General features: G+C 43.8%; 1 protein-coding gene across 4 annotated transcripts in view; it reads right to left on the bottom strand.

Annotated features, from left to right (window-relative positions):
* The window catches only part of EP300 (EP300 lysine acetyltransferase), a 130613-nt gene extending 124242 nt beyond the window's left edge, over positions 1 to 6371 (bottom strand). For 2 of the 4 annotated variants that reach the window (XM_084616715.1, XM_084616716.1), the window contains exon 1: positions 4753 to 6371. In XM_084616715.1, the coding sequence (XP_084472841.1) occupies positions 4753 to 4846 (94 nt within the window). In that variant the 5' untranslated portion in view covers positions 4847 to 6371. The remainder of the gene's footprint in view (positions 1 to 4752) is intronic. The other 2 variants (XM_084616717.1, XM_084616718.1) reach the window with 1 other exon arrangement.
* Between the last annotated feature and the right edge of the window lie 16088 nt (positions 6372 to 22459).

Genomic DNA, 22459 nt, shown 5'->3' with positions numbered 1-22459 from the left:
GAGTTAGACGTGAAAGGAGACAAGGCTAGAAAGAAAAAAGTGAGGTCAAACAAATGGAGAGAAACTCCAAGAAGGAGCCTGAAAACTGGGTAGAGACTTTGTATCAATTTCTGAAATAGACAGGGAGCCAGGTTAAAATTTGAGGTGATGTGTTTCTAATGAAGAAACAACCTTCCACATTTTAAAGTCAATGAAAATTAAATTTTCTATTACAGTAATCTAGATGACAGAAGATGAGAATATGAATCATTTTTATAAGAGGAGCAAGTCCTGAAGATTTTCAATATGAGAAATGTATACACCTTGGATACGAGGGTTGCAGAAGAATTAAGGGTCAAGATGAGAACAAATCAAGATTTATAAAAAATGGATACCAAGTGGAAGGGAGATCAAGGGAGTGTACATTTGGCTCTAAGGGCTGCTGTTAATCAACAGAATCTGATTTTTGGATATGCCTAGCCGAAGGACACTAAATTCCATACAGATCTCTGCTACCACAAATCTGTATATTAACAGTTCTCAAGAAATGAGAGAGTTGTTTAGTATTTTACAACTAACTTGCATTTCAAATAATATTTTTTTTATCCAACAACCAAAAGATATGTACAGTATTACAATGTTATAACATTTATCAAGGAATACAAAGTTCAAGATATCCTCTCCAATATATAACACCATTTAACACCCCTGATTAATGGAAGGAAATCTTGCCCAAAATGAACTTAAAAAAATATTTGGTATTTCTGAAGACTATTTGGGATGCTAAATTTACATAAAGCACTTGTCAAGCATTTCATTACAGTATTAATGAAAATGGAAGACTTTTACTCCAAAGCCTAGACTACACAGAGAAAGGTTTGCTGGGTATACATATACCAGCAGAATCTGAGTGAAAGCTGCATCTACGCTTTTTTAGCAGTGTTTCTGCTAATACAGCTTATACCAGGTCCCCAAACGAAATACACTATATCAGCAAAAGCACTTTTATGAAGGAATGTCCATGTCTACACGAAGGCTTTCGCCAGGACATAAATGTCATCAAAAAAATCTTACCTGATATTGCTTATAATAGCAGAAGTTTCTAGCATAGACCTGGCCCAAGTGTTCAGATTTAGCATTCTTTGCAGAACTCAACTTACGGCTTCACATGTACAGACAGGTATCAGTCCTCCTTCCCACCAATTTTTGTCAACTGTTCACAATGAAGCGGTACCAGTACTTTTGTAACTACTGAGAAAATCTAAGATGTTCAGCTCCTAAAGTCAAGAGTTTAAGGGATGCATTAAGAATTACAAGGGATGACAAAACAAGATGTAAAGTTTAACCATTAATTTACTAGAAGAAAAACCATTCACAATATCAAGATTTTTTTTATACTCCTCAGTATCCAGGAGAAACAGTATTTTAGTGTTGGCAAATGATATGAACCTGTAGTTAAACACTTGAGCTGGCTTGTAATACAGTATTCCCTTCCTGCTTCTTCTTCCCCCGGACAAGGAATTTAGCCTTTATTAGAATTTATTTTTATAAATATTATTTATTATTATGTTTTATATAAAACATTTTTAAACTGTAAAAGCTCTTAAGTTATACCACATTCTGTGGCTTCAGAGTAAATATTGCTTTCAAAACAGGAGAGAAATAACAGCCAAGACTTCTTAGAAAGAGATCCAGCACTGCGACACAGTGGGGAAGAAGCGACTGGATGAGCAGAGAAGTGAGGTTTACTAGTGCAACCCCATGTGAACACCTTTTGAATTCTCCCAATGCATTTTGTGTTCTGAAACAGAATCCCAATACCTTCCTTTTTTGTGTGCATTCTGAAAATGAACTAAATACTCTTGGTACGTAACAAAAACACAACTGGGGATGAATTATAGACCAAGTCTTGGCTTCTGTATGATGAAAATATTTGACATCTGCTAGTTTCAGCTCTAGCAACTCAACTAGACTCACCACTGCTCTTATGTCTCCAATCTGCCAAATCCATATTTTAAATTAACACTGAACCAAATAAGCCAACAGTGAGAAATATACAAAAAGAATCCCCTTCACGCTTGCAAGCAAAGCGAAATGGCCACAACAATTTAGAAATTTCTGACACCTCACTTTATGAGCACAATCAAGTTCACAAGCTAATATTTAGATTACTGCAAAAAACAAAAACAAAAAAAAATGTAATGTTTCTAGTAAATAATTAAGGTAAGTTCAAAAGCATGATGCAACAATTATCCTAGGAGTGGGGCAACACAACTCATTCTATAGCTGGGACCTACCACACCACACTACACAACACATCACTAATTTAAAGTTACTTCGGGAAAAGAAAGGGAAAAAGCCTTAAGATATAGTAAAAACTGGAGTTGTGGTGTTTATGGAAACAGGTTATTGACATGAGACAAAAAACAGTCAAGCAATGGAAGTGAAGGAATATAACCCGCAAATGATGGGTTTTGACTTAAAGAAACACTGTAATATTCAACTTTACAAGATACATGTGCTTCTGAGATGAAGGCATAATTATGTCCAGGTAACAAACATAGTACTGTGCCTCAAAGCCCACAATGTTAATATGTTACTTAACATGAGAACCCAGGGTAAAGAAGTCTTCATCAATAACTATTGAGTGTAATTTCATATGAAAAAATTGACACTATCCAAAGCCTTTGCATTATCTGTTGAATTAAGTAAAGTTTGAGTTTATACAAGTCTTATGAAGAAAGTACATTCTGTTTTGTCCACTATTATGTCACATCTGACTTCCTAAGAAATAGTTAAATATCCATAGTAAGTGTTTGACTATACCTATACAATGATTCCTCAACTATTAAGTCACTCAATACTCCTGATTAAAATGCTTACATTTTATTAAATATATTGAATACCTGCACTTGTTAAATAGAAATAAGCTCCTTGTAGCCTGGCACAACTAAAGTTTTTATACTTTCAATCAGATGCATAAAAAGTTTCCACCTGTCCAGCTATTCTAAACAGCATCCTGACCCACACATAAAAAGCCTGAAGTCAAACTTGGACCTTTCTACACAATTGAATGGGGGAAAATTATATGATTTTGAACTAAAACAATTCCCTGTTGAATGATCAACTTGACAGGGAAAGGAAATATATGAAGGCTACTGAATTCAAAGTACTTGCTTTCTAAGTAATGCTAAAAATCAACCACTGGGTCTGACAGGAGAGAAGTTCCTCTTCCTCCACCCCATCTCCCTCTTCTATTAGAGACTAGACCTGTTGATTTTGGGACAGAAATGTATCACCCCCCTTTCACAGTCTCTGTAACTCTGCCTATGCCTTAATGTGCTCTAAAAGTTCTCAGCAAACTTCTTTTTTAAATTACACACCAATTAAAACTTCATTATTCCAGAAGAAAAAATCAGCAAAAAAACTTTTTAATTAAGGTGATTCCAGTTAAACCAGTGCACAACTGAAAGCTAGACATTTAAACATCTTGTTTACTGTCTGATGGCCACCCATTTTTTTACTTATTTTCCTGGTAGCTCAAACAATTACAATGAACAAGAAAACTGGTGCGGACAAGGAACAACCTTAACTAGCCAATGTATAGCAGGAGGAGACGGACAGAGTTGGGGAGTCCCCAAAGTTTTCCTTTGGCTAAGATCTAAAAGCAAGTTTTGAGAAACAACTAGGGGCAGGCTGCTCAGTACTCTCAAAGCAAAATGATACCAAATACTTACCTGCTTCTTAATAAGAGGCAGTGAAAAGAAGAACAGCTTATTATTGTTAATTTCCAGTACAACCAGTTTACATTTGCTGGAGATTGGAACACCTAAAATTTACACCCTCTAGCTTGATTTCAGAGCAACTATGGATTGTTCCTCCCTACAAAACCACTGTTAAAAATCTTTGCAAGATTACAAAGAACAAGCCCCGTTCATCTTCACAACCCAATAAACATACATGGGAATTTCAGACATTTTGGCCTCACAGCAAAGAAATGGGAGATGCAAAATGAACTGCGCTCCATATTGATTCTTAATGCAAATAAGATGAAACGCTATGTGTTTGCATGAAGATAAAAAAGATCTTAAAAAGCCTTACAAATCACTAAAATCTGCAATCTAGGTCTTTAAAAACTAAGACTAAGCTAAATTTCTAACAAAAAACAGAACCATTCTTCCTCAGAGAAAGACCAGGTGAGAAAGGGTGAAGGGAAAAGGTAAAAAAAATAAATAGAATAACCAGAATGCAAACAAGGGATAAAATGAGGAATGGAAGAGAATTCATTTCCTTATTCAGAAAAAAATGTGATGTAAAGTCCTTACATATAAGCCAACAAACATTAAGAGACAGATGTGCGTGTATACACATGCACACAGTTAAGACTGATGAAGAGAATGCTTGTGTACACTATTTTATGCCTATCTCTATATATATATTTCTCTTAATCTGACTAAAGAACTTGATATAATTATTACAACGAAAAGGATAAAAATGGTAGAATTGTTAGTCTCTCTGCAAATGGTCATATGCATAATAAACCAAACAGCTTTCCTCTCAATCACGTCCAACAAATAAAGGGCAAGAGCAATTAAATACCCGCCGAGGAGATTAATACACATAGGTGCAGAGGAAAAAGGGGTGCAAATGGGAAGACAGGAAGGGGAAGGAAAGTAGTAGAGCTGGAGAAAAAAAGAGGGGGAAAAGAAGGGGAGAGAAAGGGTTCTAGGTGTACAGCTGGGATATGCGGGGGTCTGGGCCCCTGATACTGACCTGTGCCGTCGCTTGCGGACACGGAGAGCGCCGGTGAGGAGAGTTTAGGCCGCTTGGCTGAAGGCGGGCCCGGCTCCACCACATTCTCGGCCATTTTTAATTCTTTTTAGACAAACACAACGAGGAGAGAGACGGGGGATCCCCAAAATCTTCGCCTTCCTCTCGGGCCCCCGACTCAGCTGAAGACTAAGGAGAGCGAGCGACGGATCTGGAGGACGCGGGGGTCCAAGTTCCCCTTTTTCTGCCCCTCGGATTCGGTCTCTGGTAGGGTGGCACCGGCTCAGCGGGGGGGAAGGTGGGGGGTAGGGTGGGGAAGAGGCCTTTTCCCCCGGGCCACGGGCAGAGGGGACGGGAAGAACACGGAAAGCGCCCCCGCCAGAAAATAAAAAGGAGAGAAGAAGCTGGTGGGCTTTTAGTCAAATTAATCCCGGCTGTTGTGCTGCTGGTGCTTCCTCATCTCTGCCACCATCATCTTCATCCTCCGGGGGGTCTCCTCCTCCTGCTGCCGCCTCACCGCCGCCATCAGCCTCTTCCTCCTCGGCGTCGTTCTCCTCCTCCTCATCGCCACAAGGAGGCGGGCGAAGGAGGGGAGAGGAGGAGGAAAAAGGAGAGAGAGAAAAAAAATCACCCTCCTCTAGCAGCTCCTTCCCTGTCCAACACCACCCTGCAAATAAAAAAAAAACACCCACCGCCCGCGAAGGGGCTGGAGGGGAGGAAGACAGCGCGTGTGCGGGGTCCCCAGCTCCCCCTGCTTCTTCCTCGCCAGGCACTAATGGCTGCAGAGAGGGGAGCTGGAAGGATGAGGAGGGTGAGGATAAGTCCCAGGAGTCTCCGCTTCACATCTTGTTGTGCGGGGAAGGAGGAGGGGTTGTTGTCCTGATGGAGGCAACGCCGATCCCGAGATGGGGGTGCAGGGGCGGGTTTCAGCGCCCCCTCCGCTCTCTCGCTCAGCCCGAGGAGCCGGGTGCCCCCCAGAGCAAGCGGAGGGACCGATCCCAAAGCAGGAGGAGGAGGAGGAAGAGCAGCCGGCCCCTCCCCCCTTCTCTCGCGCTACCTTCCCCCTCCCGAGTGGCTGAGGATGGTTATTAGCGCTGGGTTTGGGCAGGGCAAGGCAGGGGGTGTTGGGCTCCTCTCTTCCCCCCACTCCCTGCGCTCGGCGATGGTCACTCTCCGTCTCTCCCACCGCCGCTCAGGCGCTGCTAGGACGCCCTCTCGCCTCCGCCATAGGGGGCGGGGGCCCCAACGGGGGTCCAGACGCCTCCCAAAATACCGGCCCAAGAGGGGGAAATCTCCCCCTTATGGATAAAACAGACCGCGGGGGGGGGTCTCCTCTGCTCCGGGGCGGGGTGGGACGGGGCTTGGAGCGAGGAGGCCGAGCGCGCAGGCTCCCTACTGCCCCTGCCTGGCTCTCGGCGGCTGGCTGCGGGGCTGGTGTGATGTATGTGGGGGATGCGTCTCGGACTCTCTCTTCTCTCCCCGTTCCCCGCCCAGGCCCCTGGGTCTCTCTGCGCTGCCCGCCCCCTGGCTCGCCCCGTCCGGCTCGGTCTCTCTCGCCCTCCCTCAGTCGCTCACACACAAACAAAATGGCGGCTGTTGTTTCTTCACTCTCCCGAGTCCTCACAGGGAAGCGAGCGGCGGCGGCGGCCGGAAATGAGCCAAGAGAAAAAAGGAGGCGGGGCTAGGGGCGGGGGCGGAGCCATGCGGAGCTCGCACTCACAATGGAACGCGGGGGTTGGGGGCTAGAATGGGGGGGGGAGAATCGGGGGCGGGGCCAGCTGAAGTCACGAGACCAGGCCGACCACTCAGCGTGCGTTGCTCATCGGTCCCTTCCGCAAACTCCCTCACCTCCGCCCCTTAAAGGGGAAGGAGGACGAGGGGGGAAAACCATTTCTCTTCCCCCCACCCACACGGTGTATTATTAGTCGGCCGAAAAGTGCAGCGCGGTGGTTGCTTGGGACAGGCCTGTTGCAATCCTACAGCTGAGGGGGGGGGGAGAGGACGCAACCTGAAGCAGGCAGCTCCTCTGCTGCACAGCGGGGCGGGGGCACGACAGCCCGCGGTGCGGCTCTCCCTGCACGGCATACACTGCATAGACAAAGGCCCCACAGCTAAGCCCCTGGATTTGGGAGGGGAAGGTTTCTCAGGTGGAAGCAGAGCAGTACTTGGCCCATTTTCTACCTAGGTTCCTACACAGACAGCTGGGTATAGATATGATGAGCTGTCTGCACCTATATGTATATTACATCATTGTGCTACCTATGGTTGATAAATCATGGTGCAGGCGTGTGATGCAAAGCTGTGTCTAACCAGCCTGGCAAAATTCCACCTTCCTGCTTGCCTGGGAGAAGCAATTTTATTTATTTAAAATACAGGCATGGACACTATTTTTTCTCCCCCATTATCATCAATCATCATCGGCAAGCACAGCTGCATAGATTTTGTACTGGGACTGATATGCTTTTATGACAATTTTGCGAGGTTGGTTTCTCACAAACACACAAATTCTGATCTCACCTACGCTACTGTACAATGTTATTTACTATGTATCAACATTGGGCTTTGCTCTGCCCCAGGTATAAAGACACTGCCCCATCCAGCAGTTTAAATATATGGCTACTATCCTGCATCTTTTTCCATGTGGGCAGACCCCTACATCTGTGAACAGACCTAGTGACTTAAACAGGCTCTGCGCACACCCAGAGGGCTCCATGCATGCAGAACAAGTTGTAGCAGCTAGGCCTAAAAGACAGGCAAGAATGTATGCAGGGATACAAAATCTGGTGATAACTCAGAAAGGGGAGTTGTTTGGTTAAATTAAAAACAAGAGTGTCTTTAGGGTGACCAGCAAGTGTGAAAAATCAGGACGGGGGTGGGGGGGTAATAGGAGCCTATATAAGAAAAAAGACCCAAAAATCAGGACTGTCCCTATAAAATCAGGACATCTGGTCACCCTAAGTGTTTCTTTCTTGCCACTTCCCTGTTCAGGGTCAGCAAGTTTTATTGCCTTCTTTCAAAACTCATGACCTGGCGGTCACACAAATTAGTATTTTGATGGTTTGCTAATATCTGGTTCATGTACCATATCTTTGTCCTCTCCCTTGGTCATCTTCCATCCAAGATCAGCTCAAGGGCCATTCTACCAATATAACTCTCAGGTCTTTGCTGGACATGTCCATAACAATGTAGTATAGCCTCCTTCAACTTGTCTTTAGTTGGGACAACTCTCAGTAGGCCCTTTACAGCCTCAGTTCATTTCCTCTCAAGGAATGTCCAGTAATCTCACCATCTCAACATCTTCATTTCCATAATGGAGAGCATACTGATTTCTTTTTCTTGTGGCTGGCCAAGACTCTGTTCTGTACATTAGTATGGGTTGAACTACAGTTTTACACACTACCTTTTAACTTTATTGGTATCTTTTTATCACAGAGAACTGAGGTCAGCTCCCACCATTTGTACCAAGCTGCTTTGATATGATGCCAGACATCATGTAGGAGGGAACCATTGTCAGAAACCATTGATCCTAGGTATTTAAATTATTTCACTCTTCTAAGCTGTCTGCCTACAATATTCTTTGTGGTGGGTCCTCCTCCCTCTGTTGTCAAAGCCTCAGTCACACCAAAGTTCACTGTAAGTCGCACCTGTTCAAAACTGTGTTGCACTTGTTCAAAGTTGGTTTCCAGTGTCTCACAATCTTCTGCACATATCACTAAGTCATCAGCAAACACCATATTCCAAGATGACTCCCTTCATATATTCTCACTTATCAGATCTATGAAAACCACAAACCAAAAAAGGCTCCAACACTGACCCCAATGCAGGCCATTTACTGGAAATGCTTGCTGTAGCCTCGTATGGTTTGGACTGTGGTAGTCATTCCATCATACATAACCAGATAAAAACGGACATATCCTTCTGGCACACCCCTCCGTTGCAAATTCCACCAAATTAATTATCTTGGTACATGATCATATGCCTTCTCCAAGTCCACAAAGACAATACCTAGTTGCCACCTCTTTTTTCTCTGTGCTTCTCCTGGAGGATTCATAGAACTATGGCGTAGATTGTACTCCTTCCACACATAAGTCCCTACTGACCCTTCCAGACTTCAATTGAGCCACACAAATGCTTTTCAGTAATCTTCTCCCACATTTTCATAGCATATGATATTGGCTTAATTGGGCAATAATTAGCATACAGTGTAATATCTCTTTTATGTTTTAAAACAGGCACCACAAAGCTGTACACCATTCATCCGACAATTTCTTTTTCTTGAGAATATCATTGAACAGACTTGTAAAATACTTGACACTTTCCCTTCCCAGTGATGTCAGCGCATCCACCCGTACTTCATCAGTCCCAGGTGCTTTCTCCTGTTTCTTTTTCATAAGTGCCTGTACATCCTCTTCCTCCTGTATGCAATCTATCACACCACAGGTTGGCTTACATATACATAGTTTTCCCTCGGATTCTCCTCATTGATCACTCTTTCCAAATGATCACTCCAGACTTCGTTGATTGGTTCACCATTCATTTTCAATAACCGTGTTCATTTCTAATATAAACAAACTCTTTTACATCCCTTACCATTTTCTTTCTCGCCTAAGCGAGTTTGTAGATGGTCTGTTCTCTCTCATATCCTCCTAATCTGTTATATAGATTGCCACAAGCCAAATTTTTAGCTGTCACAACACTTATTTGGCCTTTTTATTTTCCTCCATATATGTCATTTTATCATTGCTCAAACCACTGGCCTGCCATTTTCTAAAGGTTACCTTTTTCTTCTCAACGGATTCTTTAACTTGAGGATTCCACCTCTAAGTCTCCCTTTAAATCCTTTTTGGTACTGGTTTCACCACTCCAAGGACTTCATGTGCCATCTCCAGCAATGTTAACTTTAGTTTGTGCTCATTATCCTCCACACATCCCTGTGTGTAGTCAGGAAGTCTACCTATTACTTCTTGTTTAAAGATTTTTTTTATTTCCAGTGTTAAGTTTCCACCACTTAGGCTTTTCCAGTGCTCAGGGGTTCAGGTGTTTTGAGGACTCTGCATTCTGAAGTCCGTAAGAAGAAGTCTGTGCTGGTTCACAGTACACTCACTGGTGTGACACAGTGATGTCCTGCTCCTCTCTTCTGCTCTTTCTATGCAGACACAGAGACCTTCTGTTGTTAAACACCCCAGTGCAGTCTATTTACATTTGCTCTTCCCAGCACATTACTGGTCCATACACCATAATTAATTACAGTTTCAGGTTTCTCCTCAGTTCTCCACCAAGGAGAAAAAAGAGAAGAGATCCCTCTACCCAGAGATCCTTCCTGGTTCTGGCTCTGCTAACTTGCCTGTCTCTCTCCTGCACTCTCTTCCTGTGCCTTTTTACACCTCCTGTGTTAATGGGCCAATTTGCTCATTAGTCCTCCCGCAACTCATTCTAATACACCAATTGGGCCCTGTCAGATCTACCTGGGAGAGGCAGGGCGGATTAACTGGTGTTGAAGTGACCAGAGTGCTGGCTCAGCTGTTGGTTCCTAGCACTCTGTCATAGCTGAGTATTACCTTACAAGTCATTATTCATGATCTACCTCTTCTTGTTGTTAAAAATAAATCAATTTGACACTGCTGGCATAGGTTATTAGGTGGCTTTCCCTCTTCAGAAAGGGTGTGTTTGCAGTCACCAAGTCCAGTGCCAGAAAAGTCTGTAAGACCATTTCCCCCTTGAAGTTTCTGGTTCCAATGCCATGCCCTCTGTGGACTGCTTCATACCCATCCTTCACATTTCTAACATGTGCATTTAGATCTGCTCCTCTCTCATTGGATGGTATGTTTCCAATAAGGCATAATAACTCATCTAAAAACTCCTCTTTTACATTTTGATTCTATCCTAGCTGTGGTGCATGCCCACTTATTATATGGCTATTTACCTCTCTCGAGCACAGTTTAACACTCATTAGTTGGTTTGACCATCTGGAAACCTCTATCATATGCCTGTGCATGGTATAATTCAGCATAACTCCAACACCATTATAGGAGGTTGAACTCTCTGAATAGTAGATTTTGTGACCCTCCACTAGTATCTTGGCTTTATACCTTTTCCATTTAGTCTTTTGTAGATGTGCCACTTTTACTATTCTCCTCTTTAAGACCTCAAATACCTCCAGCTTTCTTCCAGTCACCGTTCCTGCGTTTCAACATGCATACCTCAGCTCACTCCACTTACCAACTTGCTTCTTTAACTTTTGCATCCATTACCCAGTTACAATAGTCATACAAGACTGTTGTATGTCTCTCACAGGGAACACCCTAGCCATCTGACATGGACATCACGTGACATGGACATCAGTTCACATGAGCATATCTATTGGACAAACTTTTCAGGTCCTCTGTCCAAGCTGGCACCCTTGGTTTGAAATGGGTGTTTCCCTTCTCCTAGGTCCCTGTCAAGGCTACCAAGCCCCACCTGTACTGGCAAAACTTATTTTAAGGCAGTGTTTATTTGCTTTGACATACGTATCATAGGGTCTATGTGGCATTTGATAGAGGTAGTGACACCACCAGCTATCCCACCATGCCCTGCTAAGAGATGCCACCAGTTGCTCTGCAACTGTTTACTGGAAAATTGCAGCTGTTCTACCTCTGCAGGATGTTCCCCTATCCGCCAGCTAGGGACATGCCTGATGGGAGTTGGTTGCCCCGTCACAGGAAATAAAAAATTGAGTAGTATATTCACATGTGGGTTTGTATTTGAAAGCTTTGTGATACAAGTGGCTTTTCAAGAGGCACTGAAAAGAAGAAAATCATAGAATTGTAGGACGGGAAGGGAACTCGAGAGGTTATCTAGTCCAGTCCCTTGCACTCATGGCAGGATTAAATATTTCTAGACCATCCCAGACAGGTGTTTGTCTAACTTGCTCTTAAAAATCTCCAGTGATAGAGATTCCACAACCTCCCTAGGCAATTTATTCCAGTGCTTAACTACCCTGATAGTTAGGAAGTTTTTCCTAATGTCCAACCTAAACTGCCTTTGCTGCAATTTAAGCCCATTGCTTCTTGTCCTAGCCTCAGAGGTTAAGGAGAACAATTTTTCTCCCTCCTCTTTGTAACAACCTTTTATGTACTTGAAAACTGCTATCACATCCCTTCTCAGTCTTCTCTTCTCCAGACTAAACAAACTCAGTTTTTTCAACCTTCCCTCATAGGTCATGTTTTGTAGACCTTTGATCATTTTTGTTGCTGTTCTCTGGACTTTCTCCAGTTTGTCCACATCTTTCCTGAAATGTAGTGCCCAGAACTGGACACAATACTCCAGCTGAGGCCTAATCAGTGCAGAGTAGAGCAAAATAATTACTTCTTGTGTCTTGCTTACAGTATTCCTGCTAATACATCCCAGAATTATGTTTGCTTTTTTTTGCAAGTGCTACACTGTTAACTCATATTTAGCTTGTCATCCACTATGACCCCCAGATCCCTTTCCACAGTACTCTTTCCTAGGCAGTCATTCCCCATTTTGTATGTGTGCAACTGATTGTTCCTTCCTAAATGGAGTACTTTGCATTTGTTCTTATTGAATTTCATCCTGTTTGCTTCAGATCATTTCTCCAGTTTGTCTGGATCATTTTGAATTTTAATTCTATCCTCCAAAGCACTGACAACCCCTCCCAGCTTCCTATTGTCCGCAAACTTTATAAGTGTATTCTCTATGTCATTATCTAAATCATTGATGAAGATATTGAACAGAACTGGACCCAGAACTGACCCCTGTGGGACCCTACTTGATATGCCCTTCCAGCATGACTGTGAACCACTGATAACTACTATCTGGGAATGGTTTTCCAACCAACTATGCACCCACCTTATAGTAGTTCCATCTAGGTTGTATTTCCCTAGTTTGTTTGTGAGACAGTCATGCAAGATAGTATCAGAAGCCTTACTAAAGTTAAGATATACCACATCTACTGTTTACCCCCATCTACAATGCATAGTTTAGCTCAGGGGCATAGAAGTTACTGCAGATTTACACCAAATTACAAAACAGAATTTGGCCCACATGTATTTAAAATATTATAGTTCTGTTTATCATATATAAGGTGATATTTTATATACAGAAAATTATACCGTGTATTTCAAATGTACACACACATTCCCCCTTCTACGCTTGGTATGAACCTACAGCAGATCTCTTATGTTATATGCTAAGTTACACAATATTTAATTAATAACCATCAGTCACAGAGCCTTTCTGCAGTTTAATGGGGATTATTGACTGGCCAAAAGTTCCTAAAATCTTTAGCTCTAGTCAGGTATTATTACCCAGGAAATACCCTGAAGCAAGGTTTAGAGGAGGGGGTTGTTTGTTATTTTTGTTTTGTGTTTATTTGCTTTGCTTTTGTAAGTTGAAAATGGAAATGAAGCATAGGCCTGCATATTTTTAAATAGAAAATGTAGTTTCAGTTGGTCTGCATGGGATATTTATGAAGATTAATGTCTCTTACATTAGCTTGTCAATGAATCATATGAATCATTTTTCAATACTACATTTTTCATGAGTGTTTTTGTACTCTTCAGGTGTCTTTATGTGAATTCAGGAGGGAGTTTGTGGGGGTTGTTTTATACCCTCTTCCTGCTTCCTCAGTATGCGAGTGTTGTGGGAGCTCTAAGGTGTGTGTGGGGGGGGGGCGGGAAACGAAGGCACTTAGGCTCCTAAATGCTAGACTTAGGCACCTAACTCTGGGGATTAGGCACATAAGTCTCAGTTTTGGCTCCATTGAGATCCACAAAATTCCCACTGAACCCTGTAGGCACCTAAACTCACTTGGTGCCTAAGCTTTTCAGTTTAAAAGTTCCCTCAATTCCTGTGTTCCTACCTCTGGGCGTGAACACTGCTGCCCCCCAATGATTGTTTAAGTATTTATTCACAGTGGAACCATCATTGGGCTAGCAAGAGAGAGAGACTCTTGTAGTCCAGTGGTTACGGCACCCATCTTGGAGGTGGGAGATGCTGGGCCCAGTCCTGCTGCTCCAGAACGCTTTCATTAATTATCCAGAGTGCAGCAGCTTCAACAGGAGAGACTGAGGGAACCCCCACATCAGAATATCCCCCGGCTCAGTGATGAAAGCACTTGCCTAAGAGATCCCTCTTCAAATCCTTTCTTCCTGCCGCTAGCAGAGAGGGGGGAATTGAACCTGGGCCTTCCACATCTCAGGTGAAAGCTCAAACCACTAGGCTAGAAGTTACAAGGTGGGCACCACCTCATATCACCCCCATTTTGGGTGGAGAGAGGCAGGCACCTAACTCATTCCTTCAAAAACCAGCTTAGACTGCAAAGCTACCTGACTCCAGGTGGTGGATTCCCATTCATGGATTACAAAGGTGATGTAGAGGGGCACCTCCCTGCAGCCTGGATTTCGGCGCCTATCTCCAAGAGAGGGGTGGGGTTTAGCACACATGCCTCTAATTGGGAACTCCCATTGGCAAGCTTAGGTGGCTCCCTGACTAGCATGCTGGCTTTTGTGAATGGCGTTCTTAGGCACCTCACGCTCCCCATTCATTGTATAGGGAGCTTAGGCCCCTCGCTTGGCTTTGTGGATCACAGAACTGTTCCTGTGATTTTCTAGGTGCCTAAAAGTTAGGTGACATCATGATGCCCAGCACAGCAACGCTGAAGTCCATTTGTGGATCCCAGCCAGGGTTCTCAACTGTTTTTTCTCTCACGCCATCCGCATTCAGCTACCCAGAACTACATTCTCTGAAGATTACTCCTGGGGGACTTTTGCACCACTGCATATGTGCAGAATTTATGTTCCCTGCAGATTTCTTTACTTCCCCACAGAAAAATGACTTTCTGACAGGGAAGCAAAGATAAGCCACAAGAGCAGTCAGGCAACCCTCCCCATAGTATGTTTCGGGAGCCCAGGGCAGCCAGCAGAGAAGTAAATCACTGTGGGGCAGGAGGCAGGACTGGGGAAGACTCGGCTGGTGGCTTCTAACCTGCACCAGGCTCAGCTGCTAGTCCTGGCTGGGCTGGAGAGGACAGAACTTCCTCTTCCCCTGCACAGTAGTCAGGGCCATGTCAGACCCATCCCCAGGTTTCTGGACCCCCCTGCAGAGTCCCATTACCATTGCACCCAGGACCCCACAACAAGCCCCTGTGCATCCAGATCCCCCCACACTTGGATCCCCCACTGAGCCACCCGCACCCAGATTTCCCAACACAGAACCCTCTAAACCCACATTTGGATCCCTCCACACTAAGCCCCTCCACACTTGGATCCTGCCTTGCTGAGCCTGCCTGCCCACACCTGGTACACCTAGCACGGATGGGCAAGGCCATGGGGTGTTTCTAGGGCATGCCCGGTCCTTCCACAGTGCCAGGGTTGGGTGCAGCGTCACCGCTGAGTCCATGTCCCGGGGTGGAGCTGCACAGTGATCTCCCACAACTGTGAAGCCAGTGGCCTGTGCTCCTCAATGCCATGCCAGAGCCTCCACATTTATTTGATAAATAAAAGTTGCAGAATTTTAAAATATTTTGCGCAGAATTTTTAACTTTTTGGCGCAGAATGCCCTCAGGAGTAATCTTGAAGATGCACCATAAGAATTGCACCTGATATTTAAAGAGACTCAAAAGCAAGAGAGCCATTTTCAGAAAAAAGATGAGAGAAAGAATGAATGCAAGTTTATATCCCCCTAACAACTTCCCATTCTTTCTCTCATCTGACCTCAACAAGTTTCCCTCATTCAGCATTTGTTTTCAGGCAGCTTGTTGGTGTCTCCTCCAGCACCAAAAGGAACTATGCAAATGGCATTTTGCTCAAACTGTTCCAAAGTTGCTTCTATAGCATATATATTAGTTTCAAAGAGAAATCTTTAAGACAGAGGCAGGGTTGTAAAGATAGTTTATCTAAGAATAAAGCCTTATGAAAACACTGAAGTTATAGAAAAATAAATATTTTTAAACCAGGAAATTCAAAGTTAAGAGTAAGTGTGACAGGGTGGACTAGGCCCTGAGGCACCTTGCTGGAGGCTTTGCAGCCCTGCCACACCCTACTCCAGAAAAGGCCAGTAGAGAGGTCCTCCAAGCTGCCTAGAGCAGCTGTGTGGGAATCATAGAATATCAGGGTTGGAAGGGACCCCAGAAGGTCATCTAGTCCAACCCCCTGCTCGAAGCAGGACCAATTCCCAGTTAAATCATCCCAGCCAGGGCTTTGTCAAGCCTGACCTTAAAAACCTCTAAGGAAGGAGATTCTACCACCTCCCTAGGTAACGCATTCCAGTGTTTCACCACCCTCTTAGTGAAAAAGTTTTTCCTAATATCCAATCTAAACCTCCCCCACTGCAACTTGAGACCATTACTCCTCGTTCTGTCATCTGCTACTGTTGAGAACAGTCTAGAGCCATCCTCTTTGGAACCCCCTTTCAGGTAGTTGAAAGCAGCTATCAAATCCCCCCTCATTCTTCTCTTCTTCAGGCTAAACAATCCCAGCTCCCTCAGCCTCTCCTCATAACTCATGTGTTCCAGTCCCCTAATAATTTTTGTTGCCCTTCGCTGGACTCTCTCCAATTTATCCACATCCTTCTTGAAGTGTGGGGCCCAAAACTGGACACAGTACTCCAGATGAGGCCTCACCAATGTCGAATAGAGGGGAACGATCACGTCCCTCGATCTGCTCGCTATGCCCCTACTTATACATCCCAAAATGCCATTGGCCTTCTTGGCAACAAGGGCACACTGCTGACTCATATCCAGCTTCTCGTCCACTGTCACCCCTAGGTCCTTTTCCGCAGAACTGCTGCCTAGCCATTCGGTCCCTAGTCTCTAGCTGTGCATTGGGTTCTTCCGTCCTAAGTGCAGGACCCTGCACTTATCCTTATTGAACCTCATCAGATTTCTTTTGGCCCAATCCTCCAATTTGTCTAGGTCCTTCTGTATCCTATCCCTCCCCTCCAGCGTATCTACCACTCCTCCCAGTTTAGTATCATCCGCAAATTTGCTGAGAGTGCAATCCACACCATCCTCCAGATCATTTATGAAGATATTGAACAAAACCGGCCCCAGGACCGACCCTTGGGGTACTCCACTTGATACCGGCTGCCAACTAGACATGGAGCCATTGATCACTACCCGTTGAGCCCGACAATCTAGCCAGCTTTCTACCCACCTTATAGTGCATTCATCCAGCCCATACTTCCTTAACTTGCTGACAAGAATACTGTGGGAGACCGTGTCAAAAGCTTTGCTAAAGTCAAGAAACAATACATCCACTGCTTTCCCTTCATCCACAGAACCAGTAATCTCATCATAAAAGGCGATTAGATTAGTCAGGCATGACCTTCCCTTGGTGAATCCATGCTGGCTGTTCCTGATCACTTTCCTCTCATGTAAGTGCTTCAGGATTGATTCTTTGAGGACCTGCTCCATGATTTTTCCAGGGACTGAGGTAAGGCTGACTGGCCTGTAGTTCCCAGGATCCTCCTTCTTCCCTTTTTTAAAGATTGGCACTACATTAGCCTTTTTCCAGTCATCCGGACTTCCCCGGTTCGCCACGGGTTTTCAAAGATAATGGTCAATGGCTCTGCAATCACAGCCGCCAATTCCTTCAGCACTCTCGGATGCAACTCGTCCGGCCCCATGGACTTGTGCACGTCCAGCTTTTCTAAATAGTCCCTAACCACCTCTATCTCCACAGAGGGCTGGCCATCTCTTCCCCATTTTGTGATGCCCAGCGCAGCAGTCTGGGAGCTGACCTTGTTAGTGAAAACAGAGGCAAAAAAAGCATTGAGTACATTAGCTTTTTCCACATCCTCTGTCACTAGGTTGCCTCCCTCATTCAGTAAGGGGCCCACACATTCCTTGGCTTTCTTCTTGTTGCCAACATACCTGAAGAAACCCTTCTTGTTACTCTTGACATCTCTGGCTAGCTGCAGCTCCAGGTGCGATTTGGCCCTCCTGATATCATTCCTACATGCCCGAGCAATATTTTTATACTCTTCCCTGGTCATATGTCCAACCTTCCACTTCTTGTAAGCTTCTTTTTTATGTTTAAGATCCGCTAGGATTTCACCATTAAGCCAAGCTGGTCGCCTGCCATATTTACTATTCTTTCGACTCATTGGGATGGTTTGTCCCTGTAACCTCAACAGGGATTCCTTGAAATACAGCCAGCTCTCCTGGACTCCTTTCCCCTTCAAGTTAGTCCCCCAGGGGATCCTGGCCATCCGTTCCCTGAGGGAGTCGAAGTCTGCTTTCCTGAAGTCCAGGGTCCATATCCTGCTGCTTACCTTTCTTCCCTGCGTCAGGATCCTGAACTCAACCAACTCATGGTCACTGCCTCCCAGATTCCCATCCACTTTTGCTTCCCCCACTAATTCTACCCGGTTTGTGAGCAGCAGGTCAAGAAAAGCACCCCCCCTAGTTGGCTCCTCTAGCACTTGCGCCAGGAAATTGTCCCCTATGCTTTCCAAAAACTTCCTGGATTGTCTATGCACCGCTGTATTGCTCTCCCAGCAGATATCAGGAAAATTAAAGTCACCCATGAGAATCAGGGCATGCGATCTAGTAGCTTCCGTGAGCTGCCGAAAGAAAGCCTCATCTACCTCATCCCCCTGGTCCGGTGGTCTATAGCAGACTCCTACCACTACATCACTCTTGTTGCTCACACTTCTAAACTTAATCCAGAGACACTCAGGTTTTTCTGCAGTTTTGTACCGGAGCTCTGAGCAGTCATTAGTTATGAAGCAACCAATCGGCCCAGCAGGCTAGTATAAGAACAGCTGCAGGGGCAGACTGAGAGCAGTTCCTTGCTAGAGTTGGAGGAGTGTGGATGGTTGATGGAGCTCAGCTGACATAGTACTGTCTGAAGCCAGGGAGACTGAGAAGGAGCCGTGAGCTGGTTGCAGGGACTCCATCAGGACAAAGCCCTGAGATAAGGGTGAAGAGGGCACAGGGCTGTGTGGAAGTGGCCCAAGGAATTAGAGCAGCAGTGTGACTTAGATAAAGGGACACAGCAGACAGCTGCTATCCGTAGGGTCCCTGGGCTGGGACCTGGGGTGGTGGGAAGGCCCTAAGAGGGTGAAGACTTTGTCACTAGGGAGGGAGCCCTGGGGAACTGCTCTATCCTGGAGCATGGACAACTTGTGGGAGATGTTATAGGAGGCACTGAGAGAAATCCCTGATGGACTTGAACTCTGGAAGGGGTTTTGCTTTGCTTTCCTCTCACAGACAGACTCTGTGTGACTTGGTTGGAGGGCTGAGTGACCAAAGACACACCACAGAGAGAGAGTGTGCAGGTACACCCACTTGGCTAAGGGCGGGAGGGAGGTGCACATGAGAGGTGAGTACCCTGTTACAGTAAATGTTTGTTTTTAAAGATTAAAAGTCTGAAATTAATTGATGTTACAAACAACCTGCTCTCTGAACTCACATTTGCAGCTGCCATATTATATATTCTTTACCCTGCAGTCTCAGTATATGATCAATATCTTTATGAGGTGGTTTCTGCATATTTTCAGGCAAGGATAAAAGTACATAATTTCTTTATGGACTAGCATCTGAGCCCTATCACAAACTGAGTAAAGGAGGTACTGAGACTAAATACAGCCACTGTATACTTCGGGGGGAGGATGAGGTAGATTATTCTTTATGGTCCAGGCAGCCTAGAAATCTGAGACCATGTTGGTTTTGGACTTTGGATAACCAAGGATATGTCAGGGCTTGCTTTTTGCCAATGTACAGGTGGAAGTTGCGGAAGAGGGCTTGAGTTTTTGTTGGTGGTCCATATGTGATTGTTGGAGACCAGTTCACAAATTATATATACAGTGTAGTAGATGAGTTTGTAGTCCCAAACACACAGCTCTATTTTTTTTTTATTTTTTGACAATATGGTAGGTGGGCCAAAAGTGGTGTTCCACATAAAAGATTAACATTGTTATGTCAATGTCAGAGTTGAAAGGCATCACCTTAAAAAGCTCACCTCTGTCTCACATTATATTGCCTCTTATTGCTACAAATAATTACTAAGGTTACAATAACTAAAATATTAGAGAATAAAAAACTTTGTTTAAAAAAAAAACTCTGTGCATTTTGACAGCACTTTGGGTAGAGTCAGTTTCCCCTATTGCTTGTGTTGATCCTTCACACAGCAACAGCGAAAACAAAAATATGTTTTGTAATAGAATGTTTGTAAAGCCACACAAAAATGGCAGTGGTACTCAGGGACACCTGCAATAACTAAGACTAATTTAAACTTTTTTTTTAAGTTGATAGTGTCCCTTTAAAGTTTGTGGCTTCAGTAAGTCTATAGAAACACAGTTTGCAGTTCCTGACCCCATCTGGTAAGGAACTAGTGCCATATTTGTAAAGGTATTTAGGCACAGTTAGCCACATAAATACCTTTAAAAATTCAGCCCTTACTGCCCAACCAACTCAAACAGAGCTAAGTTGTTACAGCATTAGAAGTAAAAATTCTGAGCTCTGGTTCTCAAGGGCCCTGGTCCTACAAACATGTACATGTGTGCTTCACTTTACTACCTTGAGTAATCCCATTGATTTCAGGTGACTCTGTGGTAGTAAAATACATATGTGTTTTCTGGATTGGGGCCTAGAAGAGAAGACTAAAACAAATGTGGAGCTATTTGTCATTCCAAAAAGATAGACCGATAAAGTAAAATATCAGGTTGACTTATAGAAAAAACAAAGTGCCTCTATTTGCTTTCCATCCCCTACCGCTGTCGGTCTGTCCTTAGACCATAAGCTTTGTGGGACAGGGAGAGACTGACTTCTCGAATGTCTAGAAAATGCTTGGCACGCTTTAGGAGTTACCACAATCTAATATTAATTAATAATAAAATCCATAGATTAGACTTGGTAGCAGGATTATGCTCCTAAACAGCTCAATCTTAACTATGTCCTATAATGTTTCTACAGTGATAAATAATTTTCATAATTATGAATCTAGGGTAAATCAGGTCAAACTACTTTCCTCAGAGGAATAAATATAAGGAGTGAATTACGTGGGAAAGCAACTGAAGTAAAAGAAAAGTGAAAAGAAAAGGAGTACTTGTGGCACTTGAGACTAACCAATTTATTTGAGCATAAGCTTTCGTGAGCTACAGCTCACTTCATCGGATGCATACTGTGGAAAGTGTAGAAGATCTTTTTACATACACACAAAGCATGGAAAAAATACCTCCTCCCACCCCACTCTCCTGCTGCTAATAGCTTATCTAAAGTGATCATTCTCCTTACAATGTGTATGATAATCAAGGTGGGCCATTTCCAGCACAAATCCAGGGTTTAACAAGAACATCTGGGGGAGGGGGGAGAGGAGTAGGAAAAAACAAGGGGAAATAGGTTACCTTGCATAATGACTTAGCACTTAGAAAAGTGAGATACCTCTGTTGGTTTCTGGAGAAGAACAGGATTATGGAGTTGGGTAAAACCCCACACATGGGGTTAAGATCAATCAAAAGAGACCATATTTGGGTCTCTCTATTGCTAAAAGTCCCTATGCTTTATTTAATTAACCTAAGAATACACATGTGGCACCAATCTGGCCAGGTCTAGAGTATTCTAAATATTCTATCCCTATGCCAAAACCACCATGTACACTGTTAGAAAGCGATCAGGAAATACAAAGTATGCAATGTTCCAGAGTAGCAGCTGTGCTAGTCTGTGTTCGCAAAAGGAAAAGGAGTACTTGTGGCACCTTAGAGACTAACAAATTTGAGCATAAGCTTTCGTGAGCTGAGCTCAAATAAATTTTAGTCTCTAAGGTGCCACAAGTACTCCTTTTTCTTTTTAAAGTATACATGAATTTTTAACATTGTATCCATTTTTCACAAAAAATCAAGTCTACTTACCCAGCTATCCCACTGTGCCTCAGTTTCTCTAACTGCACAGTGGGGATAATACTACTACACCACATCGGTATTGTAGGGTGTGATTAATTTATTATTACTATAATTATTCTGACTGTAATATGTGAGATCATTGGATGAAAGGTGCTATAACATGAGTAATTATAATGAGAATCTGTTTAGGGAAATGATGAAATGGTAACAGAACAGGAGTATGGAGCCTTGCACTGATATCACTGGTTTAATTTGGCTGAGACTGGTAGTAATTAAAAACTGTTACTGTGCAAGCTATTTTGTGGCCTGTAGAAAACTAAGATGACAACTTCCCCTTCCTACTAAAAGTGTCTTCATTATAATCGGCACTAATTATTAGTCATGTTTCCAGACTCAAAGAAAGGCAAAGGACTGAATGGACAAAGAATTAATTCGCCGCCTTCTGGTGACTTGCTTTCTGGTGCTCCTGCTAAAACTCTCTCATACATCCTTTTATCTCTGACACTATGATATAACAATGTCCATCTTTTATTTTTGTATATATATATATTAAAAAAGATGGACATTGTTTGAGAGAGAGCGGGGGGGAGAGGTGTGTGTCTCTGAAGCTGTCAAGCCAGCATCTTTCATTAACTAAATTCACTTTGAAAGAAAAATAAATATTTCCAGCAACATGAAGTGTTAGCCAAAGCAACATGACACCTCAGGGAATCTGTGACACAATTCTGTAATCACTTAATACAGCTCCTTAATCCTCAGGCAAGGAGCATTCCCCTCCAGTGGTAAAGCTTGCAGTATAGGGCTTAGGAGGAGGCTAGCGTCTATGGAAAAGGGTAGAGGCCTGTGCCCAAGCAAACATGGATTC

The sequence above is a fragment of the Lepidochelys olivacea genome (genome assembly GCF_965140295.1).
Source record: "Lepidochelys olivacea isolate rLepOli2 genome assembly, chromosome: 1".
In the NCBI taxonomy this organism is placed as follows: Eukaryota; Metazoa; Chordata; order Testudines; family Cheloniidae; genus Lepidochelys; species Lepidochelys olivacea.
The sequence above is the reverse complement of the archived record's forward strand: the minus strand, read 5'-3'. Positions and strand labels throughout refer to the sequence as shown.